The sequence below is a fragment of the Alosa sapidissima genome, chromosome 6 (assembly GCF_018492685.1).
Source record: "Alosa sapidissima isolate fAloSap1 chromosome 6, fAloSap1.pri, whole genome shotgun sequence".
NCBI lineage: Eukaryota > Metazoa > Chordata > Actinopteri > Clupeiformes > Clupeidae > Alosa > Alosa sapidissima.
Window position 1 is genome coordinate 1,595,559 of NC_055962.1, and position 12,827 is coordinate 1,608,385.

At 42.1% G+C, this 12,827-nt stretch overlaps 1 protein-coding gene across 1 annotated transcript in view; it reads left to right on the forward strand.

Annotated features, from left to right (window-relative positions):
* LOC121711386 (CD2-associated protein) overlaps positions 1 to 12,827 on the forward strand; it is a 166,355-nt gene that overhangs the window by 54,977 nt on the left and 98,551 nt on the right. Inside the window, exon 4 of the mRNA XM_042094955.1 lies at positions 1,886 to 1,930. Within this exon, the coding sequence (XP_041950889.1) occupies positions 1,886 to 1,930 (45 nt within the window). The remainder of the gene's footprint in view (positions 1 to 1,885; positions 1,931 to 12,827) is intronic.

Here is a 12,827-nt window from a genome sequence, read left to right on the forward strand (position 1 = left end):
AACTGAAACATAAGTGGGACAATCCATAGGAAGTAAACCCAAACATAAGTGGGACAATCCATACCCTTTCTGCTAATTAGTCAAAATATGCAAAATAGCTCATTAACCAGGCATGATAAAAAAAAATGGATATTTACTATTACTGTATACTATTTCTATAAGCGTTTTACTATTACTAAATGAAGTGCAACTGGAGGGGATGATCAGTTACAACACAGCATGAAAACAATATTTGTAACAATATGAATATTTCTTCACAGACCCATCCTTGCATGCAAATTAGTTGATAAAATGATACCCATATAAAAATTAGCTCTCACAAAATAATGCACAGTGTATATTTACACTAAGTAAGTAAAAACATCCATAATTGCTTTGCCATGATGTTCTTGTAAAGGTGAAGTCGCACATGAACGAATGGCTAAATTTGCATAATGTAACTGCAATATCCTAGCTAAAAACATACTTTTGTATGATCATTTGTTATATTTGGATTGTACGCGAAAAAGTACTATAGAATCAATTGAGAAATGTTTGGTAGTGACCTTAATCAGATCGTTTTGGGTTTTGCCCTGTCTAATAACATCCATTAAACTATCTGCCATATAAATTTTTTTTTTTTATTTTTTTTTTTAACTTTTTATTTGTTTATTTGTTTTGTTGTCTGTCTTGTATGTCATGGGTACGCTGGCGACTACGCCGCTCCATCCGGCATCTTTTGTCTTGTTGTTATGTGTCTTGTTTGTGGAGCGCTTTGGGTTGCACTCTGCATGTTAAATGTGCTTTAAAAATAAAATTGACTTGACTTGACTTAAGACGTTCAGGAGGGAACCTCACGTTTTCTACGTAGTTAGTTAAAATAAAGGTTCGTACTTCTTGGGACAAGCTCTCTTGAGTCCTGGAAAACACTTCTCCATTTACATCGGGATTTTACATTCAGTGTCAGTCAATAAAATGAGCCCTGCATGAGTAACGAAATTGACAAGCAAGCATGCTAAACTCGACATCCAAACAGTATTCTAACGTTAGCTTTGAGATACTGCTTGATTGCATAACTTAACTGAGTTAAGTCTCCTCAATGTACTATGTTGTGATAAGACCTTAGCAGAGTTAACTTTAATGCAGCAGTTGTGAACAAATTTGCGCAGCATTGTATTTTAGCTCGCCCTCTTCTATGCAATGCTTCTATGTGGCAACAACAATAATCCTTCAACAATCGTTAATGTTTTGTTAAATGCACATGCAGAGGAGGGGCAGCGGGCTCGTTATGAGAGAGAGCGGGGCGGGGCAAGGAAAGGCTGCGTGCAGAAGAAGCGCAGCTCAATGAAAGGATTTTATCTTATTTTTAATTTAAATAGTACAACATACAACATTAATGTGTGGCGGCTGGTTTTGATTTTGTAGCGCCTCGCCACAGATTAGTCAACGTATGGGAAACACTGGACCTAATTGAATGAATCATCCATGAAGGAAGGTGCCTGCTTGATGACCCCAGTGAAATGCTCTTGAAGGCTTCTCTGTTGTTGATGTTTTTGTCCACAAAGCTTGACTTGTTAGTGAATTTTTTTTTTTTTTTTTAATTTTTTTTTTGACAGTAAGTGGGCATCATTGTTGATTGGTCACAGTGTGAAATCCCCTACCTGAAATTCACATAAAATTATGAGATTCAATGCCTGCTTATTTTGTAAGACTGAAGTTCTATGAAATACAACATACAAATGGGGTTTTCATGGTGTTACCCACAAATATCCCTAAAAAGCGAACTCATTGGCTTTCATCTGTCTGGGAAATACTGTAAAAATAATATCATGTTTTGCATTACAATATATGAACTTTTAAAGAACATCAGAGACCCATTTATTTACAAGCATCATCTCTTTTGCAGCTTCCCCGTTCTCTTCTACCCACCACACTACCGGTTTCCAACAAGGTGAGCTTATTTTAGTATTTACACTCCTAAAGGGGATTTGCCGTTTTGAGACAAAATTGTTAAGATGGGTCAATTTAAAATGTATTGCAAAGGAAACTACAGTAATAAAATTCATACTCTAGTTATTTGGAAATCACTGTTGTGGTTAAAATTTGTAAATGTAACTGGGTTGTGTTTTGAAAAGGGTTTCATTTCTATGCTACAGACTTAACCCTTTAAGTACTGGGGTGTAAAAAAAACAACTGGATTTTGACATTAGGATTTCAAAAGGCTGTGGCTTGAAAATGGTCAGAGATAAAATCCTACTGTGAATGAGAGAAATTTTGTGTATGATCTAAAATATATGTAAGGGGTACATTTACTAATATAATAGACCTCTGAAGTTCGCCTACAAAAAAGAACCAAAACGACCATCTTTGCCCATATAAGGAGATCCAGTTGTTAATTGAAGCGAACTACCTATGGCAAGTTGCATTGCAAGTTAGCTCTGGGGTAGCAAAAATCTAAGTGTGCTGCCTTCACGTACCGGAGATGACAGTATCCACTTGAAGGCAAGGGACAAAAGTGTGTTCAGGAAAACGTCTGCATTTCAGACTTTTTCATGCCCGCGAGAGTTTAACAGGTGCCATAATTCAAAATCCCCATGTTATTTTCCCATAGGAAAAATCGCCAGATACCGGATTTCAAAGATGGCAGCTTTTTTGTAGGCGAACTTTAGAGGTCTATTTGCATACCATGATGTCACTGGGTGGTGGCCATCTACGATGATGCAACCTTCAGTAAATAGTTGATATAGTTGAACATATATGATCAGATTTTTTTTATCAACATAACAAATGAACAGGAAATCAGTAAAATGTAATTAATACTATAACTACTACTATACCATAACTATAGTAGTAAAATCTCTAGCCTACCTATTTATCCAGGTGACTTTGTTTGTAGTTTTTCAGAGCTCTATTTTGACCACCATTGCTGCCTCTACGATGTCTATTACAGACCACGATTACCCATTAGGGTTGGGTCGATGGACGATGTTGTGATGGTTGATCGACATCACAATGGGAAGCCAGATACACACTAATTCTATAGACGCTGCTTTAACACAGGCTAAAACATAAAAAACGTTTTCCTGGAAATGAAATTGAGCATAGAACTGCACTGCTAAAGAAATCTGGGCTTGAAAACTATACACTGCAAAAACTAAAAAATGTAAAATCTAACCAAGTCTTGAACCAAAAATCAAGTTGCTATTGTTTTCAGTATAAAGAGACCTAGCACTTTGTTGTAAAATCATTTGACTTAATTTAAGAAGAGTTTGATTTCTTTTAAAACGTCTCATCCTGAAAACAAGAAAATATGTCTGCCAGTGTGCTAAGCAAATTTGTCCTAAAAACAAGCAATTTGTCTTGATAAGAAGTCAAAGTGTTTTTAAATTTAGCCAAAATTATCTTTTGAGAAAGCGCAAGGTCTGTTCATACTAAAAACAATACCGAATAGATTTTTGATCTTAAAACCAACAATCTACACATCTCTGAAGCTCTTTCTCCTGAGGATCAAGCCACCAGAGAGCTTCTCTGGCCATATGTTCAAAAGGCGAGATCAGAAGGGAAAAATGCATCATTTCGGGGTCCTTATGCGTTTGTCGAAGGGAGAAGAATTAACTCCAACGGTTCATATGTAGAGGACTCAAGAAGACGACGCCAGCTGCCACGTTGATTGATCACGGCCTGCACTGCCATCCCGTTCTAGGTGTAGATTAGGCTAAATCTAGGTTTGGTACTTCCTAACCTTTCTAGGCTTTGATGGCTTTAATACTTAAAAATACTTACATATTCTTGATTGTCTTTTTGTTGTTGTTTTGGTTTTGTTCTTCGACTTTTTACAGTGCATGAAAATGCACTGTTCTGTTATCCGAAGTCGTCTTCTTACAGTGCATGAAAATGCACTTTTCTGTTATCCAAAGTAGTCTTCTTCTTCCCACCAAATTTCTGCGTCTAATTCAGCTTCAACCGTTTAACGTAGAAACTTCGTTCAAACTTTGTAACATAGGTCTTGAAAAGGACACTTGAGGAATATATTTTTTTCGTTATTGTATTGTACACTATGACATCATAAACGGCTAATTAAACTGATTTGCACCTGTATCAGCAGCCTGCTGCTCAACTATGAGTCAGTTAAACTGATTGCACCTGTATCAACTGCTTTCTGCTCAACTACACTGCAAAAAATGAATTCTAACCAAGTGTTATTGATCTTATATTAAGATTAAAAAATCTATTTGGTATTGTTTTTAGTATGAAAAGACTTACCTAGCGCCCTCTCAAAAGATCATTTTGTTTTAATTTTAGAAGACTTTAACTTATTTTAAGGAGTCTTATCAAGACAAATTTGCTCAACGCACTGGCAGACAAATTTGCTTGTTTTTAGGACAAATTTGCTTAACGCACTGGCAGACAAATTTGCTTGTTTTCAAGATGAGATGTCTTAAAATAAGTCAATTGTTTTTTTAAATTAAGTCAAATGATTTCACAAGAAAGCGCTAGGTAAGTCTCGTTATACTGAAAACAATACCAACTAGTTTTTTTTATCTTGATATAAGATTAAACACAAGGATATAAGGCACATTCCATCCAACTTTTTATCCATCATCTTCAAACCATTCACTCATCCACCCATTAAACCAGTGGTCCCCAAACATTTTCTTCTGAGGGCCAGCTCACTATGCCTGGCTCTAAGAGAGGGCCAGAGACTCTGAGTATATCAGCAACCATAAATAGCTTAGTGCTGTGAACAACAGCAGTCTACCTTAGTTGAATATTCCATTACATTTAATCATAGGCTACTGCAATTTAATACCATTGTTACCTGTGTTTATGTTGCCATCATGCCATATCAGTGTAAAATGTCAAATTAAATAATACTAATAAAAAGACTTTAGCATTCCCAAAAGTATTAGCATTAGCAAGTATTTTATTCAAAATGTGTGAACTCATACACAGCTCAAGTTGTGAACAAGCAATATCCTACAAATATTTCAAAGTTCTCAAACTATGAGAGTTTTATGAAGTGCTGGCAAAAACATCTGAAATCACCTGATGAGAGGCTGTCTCCCTGCGTCCCTTTTACCTTCCCAGGGAATTTCCACAACTGTTCTTCATTCTGGTTTACATCCACCCCAGAGCAAATGCATCCACTGCTACAGATCATATAAGAAAGACGCTTGACAGACTCGAGCTGATATCTCCGGATGCCCCAAAATTCATCATGGGTGACTTCAATAACTATTCATTGGACAAGTCACTTAAAGGATTCTACCAGTATGTCAACTGCACCACCCGTCTAGGGAAAACACTGGACAAATGCTATGGGTCAGTCTCAGACGCCTACAGAGCCGTCGCCCACCCTCCCCTAGGCTCTGCTGACCACAGTAGCATACTGCTCGCTCCCGCCTACACACCTGTGGTTAAGAGAACAGAGAAAGTCATCAAAGACATCAAACGGTGGTCACCAGACAGTATTGATATGCTTCAAGGGTGTTTTGAAACCACGGACTGGAATACCCTCACATTAGTGTTAATTTCGTCAGACGAGACGAGAGGAAATATGTTCGTCAACAACCTTTTTTTCATGACTAAGACGAGACGATGACGAGACGGCAGTAATGTCCTGAAACACTGACTAAGACTATCTTAAGATGCATTATTGTTGACGAAAAAAGACGAGACTAAAATGTTTTGCATGAAATAAAAACTAAGATAAAATCTCTCTTCATTTTCGTCTACAAAATGAGAAGACAGAATATCTAGCTGTTATGTTTTCAAAATATTCTGAATGAGTTCATACGCAACAGCTCTCCTGTAGGCTAGTCTACGTGCTGTTGCTGCAACCCTGTGGCTGCAACACGAAACTACATGGAACAAGAACACTGGAGATTTCTGCCAGAGTTACCAACTAACTACCTAAGCTTTATGCCACAATGCTACATATCCAGAAGTTGAAGCTTCTCTCATACAAATTAACATCCCCCAGAATGTCCATACGAAAATGTTCAGCATGTAATGTCAACTATTGAACTAGTTAGACTGATGATGCAAAGTTCGCTAGCAAGTTAGCTATGGCTAAGATGGAGAGTCTGTTTGGGGAATGTGTTGTGTTTGGGCGCATATCGCCATCTAGCGAGGCGGAGTAAAACATTAATACTTTGGTCTACGACAGTGTTTCTCAAACTTTTTCAGTTTCAGGACCACTTAACTAACCCTAGCTAAAAAAAAAAAAAAAGATTAGACCTACTTCAACAGTAGCCTATAATTAGTCTACACTAAAGGCCTACTCACTGAACCACCTTGCTTATTGTCTTTGCACTTTGCTTATTGTGTGGATTCATACTGTATGATTTAAACTGGCATATCTTACATAGACAGTGTTGCAGAACTGTTTTTACATACAAGTTGGTTCAATATTGCAAACAACTCATCTATATTATATTTTACCACGTCTGCTCACGGACCACTTGAGATAGCTTGCGGACCACCAGTGATTCCCGGACCACACTTTGAGAAACACTGGTCTACGAATATGACAGTGGTCCAGTCAAATCTTTTACTGTCTATGGTCAAATCCCAGCCGAGCTATAACTGTAGCTCGACTTACCTGTGCATGTAAACATACTGACTGACAAAAAATCAGAATGAGTAATTATAACAGACGAGTAGCCCTGTGGACACACAATATTGTTGGAAAATTGAGATGTGTGAAACACTATTTGACTCAAATGGTAATCAAAAATAATTTGTTATAAAAAAAGACTAAAATGTGTTGACTAAAACTGACTAAGACTAAGATACCTTTAGTTTTCTTATGACTAAAACTAGACTAAAATGACGAGACTTTTAGTCGACTAAAACTTGACTAACAAAAATGATATTTGAATGACTAAATATGACAAAGACTAAAAAGGACATTTCGTCACAAGACTAAGACTAAGACTAAATTAAAAATAGGTGACAAAATTAACACTACCTCACATCCTGCTCCACCAACATTAGTGAGCAAGCGGATACAGTCTCAGCATACATCACTTTCTGTGTAGATAATATTATCCCCTCCAAGAAGGTTACAATCTTCCCTAACAATAAACCCTGGGTGACAAAAGAACTGAAAAACATATTGAATAAGAAAAAGAGAAAATTTCTACCGGTTCTGAAGCTGAGAAGAAGGAGGTAAATAGAGAGGTCAAGCGAGCCATAAAAATTGCCAAGCTGAAATACAAGAACAAAGTGGAGCAGACCTTTTGAAAAAGGGAACCTCCGGGCAGCTTGGCAGGGCATCAAGAACATGGCAGCAGTGAATTCTGTCTCTACCAGCCGCAAACCCATCCAGGTAGCAGGTAGCAGCGTCACTTCACTCCCGAATGACCTCAACTCCTTCTACACCAGATTTGAAAAGGACAATAGCACCCAGCTAGAATCAATCATCTCCACTCTCAGACCTGACGACTCCGGTCTCAACATCAACACATCAGAGGTGGTGAGAGCCCTCAAAAGGACTAAAAAGAACACAGCTCCAGGGCCAGACAACATCTGTGGGCGGACCCTATGGCACTGTGCTGAGCAGCTGGGAGGTGTGTTCCAGCACCTGTTCCAGGGCTCTTTGATCAGCAGCACAGTCCCCGCGATGGGGAAACACTCAACAGTGATTCCCATCCCAAAGAAGGGCACCACCAAGGTCCTGAATGACCTCAGACCGGTGGCTCTCACCTCCCTGGTCATAAAGGCCATGGAGAGGATCATCAAGGAACACATCACCAAGGCAACTGGCTCAATGATGGACCCACTACAGTTTGCTTACCAGGCTGGCAGGGGTGTCGATGACGCAAAAATATTCATCTTAAACACCATCCATAAGCACCTGGAAGTACCCAGCACCACAGCCAGACTTCTGTTTGCAGACTTCTCATCAGCTTTTAACACAATGCAGCCACACATTCTGGCCGAGAAGCTCATCACACGCTTCCATCTCAACCACCAACTCACTCTGTGGATTATAGACTTCCTCACCAACAGATCACAGAGGGTGCTGGTGAACCCACCTTGTCCGACACCCTCTTCACCTCCACTGGCTCTCCACAAGGCTGTGTCCTCTCCCCACTTCTCTTCATCCTCTACACTGATGACTGCAGATCCACCCAGCCAAACTGCCACTTTGTGAAATTTGCTGATGACGCCGTCCTCCTGTCTCTGCTTCCCAGCCACACACACCATCACTCGGCTCAGCCCTGCAGGAACATATGTCTTGAGCTGAACATAAGCAAAACCAAGGACATGATTATAACCTTCTCACCCAAACAGAGACAGTTGGCTGAGGCAGTCACCACTCATCCAGCAGGAGCAAGACTGGACCAAGATGGCGGCGCGTGCACACGCAGCTACCTCTCTCTGTCCCAACTGAACGGTGTTTTGTTCGTTTAAAAAGTGTTTGTCCGAAAGTTTTACGTGTTCGTCTCGTCTTACTACGTCGTACTACAAGTACAGCAGGCAGTTTTTACTAGACATCTGCAAAAGCAAGTTTTGCAGCGTTCTGAACTTTGCAACAGAGACGCTAAAGGAACTCTGACTACTCCGGCCTGCAACAACACCGGACTCGCCTGCTACTCCTCCCCCGGAAAGAAAGCGTCGGAAGCGGTGTGCGAGGAAGCAGAAGAGGGGCAAGCGCGGAGGCGTCCGGGCCAGGCTAGCGGCCAACCCAACCCGCCCAGTCATACCATCCATTCTCCTGGCAAATGTACGATCACTGGACAACAAAATGGATTACATACAACTGCTGAGATCAACGAACCGGACAGTGAGTAACTGCTGTGTGCTCGTGTTCACTGAGACTTGGTTAAATGACAACATTCCGGACTCTGCTGTACAACTGGAGCAGCTAGCATGCTATCGAGCAGACCGGGCCATTGTAAAGGGTGGAAAATCACGAGGAGGAGGAATCTGTGTTTACATCCGTGACTAATGGTGCCGGGACACTGTAGTAGTATGCAAACACTGCTCACCACTGGCGGAGTTTATGATCATAAAGTGCCGTCCTTTTTACCTGCCAAGGGAAATTACTGCGATTCTGCTAGTCGCAGTATACATCCCGCCTACCAACAATAACAGCAATAGGAACACGGCTCTTAGTGAACTGTACCAGGCTGTCAGTGAACCACAGACGGTACACCCAGACTGTTTCACCATCTTCGCTGGAGATTTTAACCATGCAGACCTTAAAACTGTTTTTCCAAAGCTACACCAGCATGTTGATTTTCCAACAAGAGGAGACAACATCCTGGACCTGGTCTACACTACACACAAAGGAGCATACAAAGCCACCCCCCCCCCCCTCCACACACACACACATTGGACTTTCTGACCATATCACTGTTATGCTAATGCCCGCATACAGACAAAGAGTGAAAGCAAACTCACAAGCAGGTAAAAGTGTGGCCTGAAGGAGCCTCTGATGCTCTTCAAGACTGCTTTGACACAACAGACTGGGAAATATTTAAGCAGGCAGCCACTTACAACAATCAGACAGACATAGAGGAGTATACAGAAACTGTAACCTCTTACATCACAAAGTGCATTGATGATGTGACCCACATAAAAGACATCATCACTCGGGCTAACTGGAAGCCATGGCTGACAGGGGATGTCCTCAGGCTGCTGAGGGCCAGAGACAAAGCCTACAGAGCTGGGGATGAAGCTGGCATGAGAACAGCGAGAGCCAACCTGTCCCGTGGCATCAAGGAAGCAAAAAAGGAATACACTCACAAGATAACCACCCACTTCAAAGACAGCAGGAACGCACAAAGCCTATGGCAGGGCATTCAGGCCATCACGGACTACAAGCCCGCGCCACAGAGCTGTGAGGGCAACATCCCTCTGCTCAACAATCTGAACCGTTTCTTTGCTCGCTTTGAAGCACAAAACAGCACTTGCCCACAGAAGACCCCTCCCCCTCCACACGAGCAGCCCCTGTGCCTCTCTGCCGACAGCGTGAAGAGGACACTTGCTGCTATCAACACCCGTAAGGCAGCAGGCCCAGACAACATCCCAGGTCGGGCGCTGAAGGACTGCGCTGAGGAGCTTAAGGATGTCTTCACAGACATCTTTAACACTTCCCTGAAGCAAGCCATCGTCCCATCATGTTTCAAAGCTGCCACCATCATACCTGTGCCGAAGAAAACTGCTCCATCCTGCTTCAATGACTACCGCCCCGTGGCACTGACACCCATCATCATGAAGTGCTTTGAGCGGCTTGTCATGTCACACATCAAATCCATTCTCCCCCCCACCCTGGACCCCTTCCAGTTTGCATACCGAGCCAAACGGTCCACAGAGGATGCAATCTGCTCTGCCCTCCACCCAGCCCTCACCCACCTGGAAAAAAGAGACTCATATGTGAGATTGCTGTTTATAGACTTCAGTTCTGCATTCAACACCATAATACCACAACAACTCATCTGCAAACTTGACAAACTGGGACTCGGTACCTACCTCTGCAACTGGCTACTGGACTTCCTCTGTCAGAGGCCTCAAGTAGTACGTGTTGGCAACAATATCTCAAGCAGCATCACACTGAGCACGGGGGCCCCCCAAGGCTGCGTGCTCAGTCCGCTGCTCTTCACCCTGCTGACGCATGACTGCACTGCAACCTACAGCAACAACCACATAGTGAAATTTGCTGACGACACAACTCTGGTGGGTCTCATCACCAAGGGCAACGAGACTCAATACAGGTTGGAGGTCGACCTTCTGACCACGTGGTGCAGGGACAACAACCTCCTGCTGAACGTCAGCAAGACCAAGGAGATTGTTGTTGACTTCCGTAGAGGTCACACCCAACACTTGCCACTGACCATCAACAGTGCTGTGGTGGAGAGAGTGAGCAGCACCAAATTCCTGGGGGTGCACATCAGTGAAGACCTCTCCTGGACCACCAACACTGCATCACTGGCGAAGAAAGCTCAGCACCGCCTGTACTTCCTGCGGAAGCTCAGGCGAGCAAGTGCTCCACCAGCCATCATGACCACATTCTACCGAGGCACCATTGAGAGCATCCTCTCCAGCTGTATCGCTGTGTGGGGCGGAAGCTGCACTGAATACAACAGGAAAGCCCTGCAGCGCATAGTGAACACAGCTGGAAGGATTATTGGTGCTTCACTCCCCTCCCTGAAGGACATTTACACCTCCCACCTCACCCGCAAGGCGACCACAATTGTGAGTGATGCAAGTCACCCCGCTCACAATATGTTTGATCTACTGCCCTCTGGGAAGAGGTATAGAAGCCTGCGCTCCCGCACCACCAGACTCACCAACAGCTTCATACACCAGGCTGTTAGGATCCTGAACTCTCTCCCCCCTCCACCCTCAGCTACATAACATCCTGGACTTTTAGACCCACAATGGCTGCCTTGCACTACTCCACTTGCACTACTCCACTTGTACACTTGCACACTTGCAACTTGTTGTTGTTGTCCTGTTGTCCTGAACACTTCTGAACACACTTCTGCTGCTCTTACATAACTTGCACCACTATGCCACTTGCATACTTAGGTCAAACAAAACTACCTCAGCCATTTATTGGCCTGACTTTTGCACTATTATATTGACTGTCTACTGTATGCACAATTGCACAATTTCTACCAAATTTTGCTGCTCTTATTTCTTCATTGTATATGCCTTCTTATTTTTACTTTTTATATTGTTTACTTGAATGTTATGTTTGTCTGTGGACCTAATTGGTAAAATATGTCTTGTCTCCACCGTGGGATAGTAGGAAACGCAATTTCGATCTCTTTGTATGTCTTGACATGTGAAGAAATTGACAATAAAGCAGACTTTGACTTTGACTTTGACTTTGACTTTGACTTTGACTTTGACTTTGACTTTGACTTTGAGATAGAGATAGTGGAGGTATACAAATACCTGAGAACAGCCTTCGACAACCTGCTAAGGTTTTCCTCAAACACAGAGGAAATCCTTAAAAAATGCCATCAGAGACAATACCTACTTAGGAAGCTGAAGTCATTTGGGATTAACAAAGACATTCTCACCACATTCTACTATGCTTTCATTGAAAATATAATAACCTTCTCTTTCACTAGCTGGTTCCACTCCATCATCCTTCAAGACAGAAACAGTCTGTTGAATGTGGTCAAGGTCTGCTCAAAAATCATTGAGCAGCCCGTCCGAACTCTCACTGCCCTATGTGACCAACAGACTGTTAAGGTAGCACGCAGGATCATTCAGGACCCTTCTCACATCCTGTTTCCTGAGTTTAAGTGGCTCCCCTCAGGACGCAGACTCCGCTGTCCGCTTTGCCGGACACAGAGAAGGAAGGCAATGAGAACTGACGGACATGATTGTAATAGCCTCTATACACACTTGTTTTAATTGTAGCACTAAGGAAGCACTTGAAGAACTTTTAACATTCTTTACAACTATTACTTGTGATGAATGATGGCATGTGGTGTGTATTGACTGTCCAGTGTGCCGGTGAAATATGTGTGTTGCTTGATCGTTCAGTATGCGTGCTGGTCACGTGGTTGATTGTGTCCCTTGTTCCTTGAATCACTGAATAAGCTACTGTAATGCACCCTTTTAAATTGCCCCTTGGGGACAAATAAAGTGCTTTGAATTGAATTGAATTATCCCAGAAAGTCCCAGAAATATGACTTGAATAGAAGTTAGTTAGTTATTAACAATTAATTGATAAACTTTTAGAATACTTTGAGCACTGATGCAGTCAGCATAGGCCTACATTGTTTGCAGGTAGGCCTACATTTCATTCCGTTTTCGATGGACAACCACCAGTGGACAAAAAGAGTATTTCACGTGTATTGTTAAGACTCGCCACA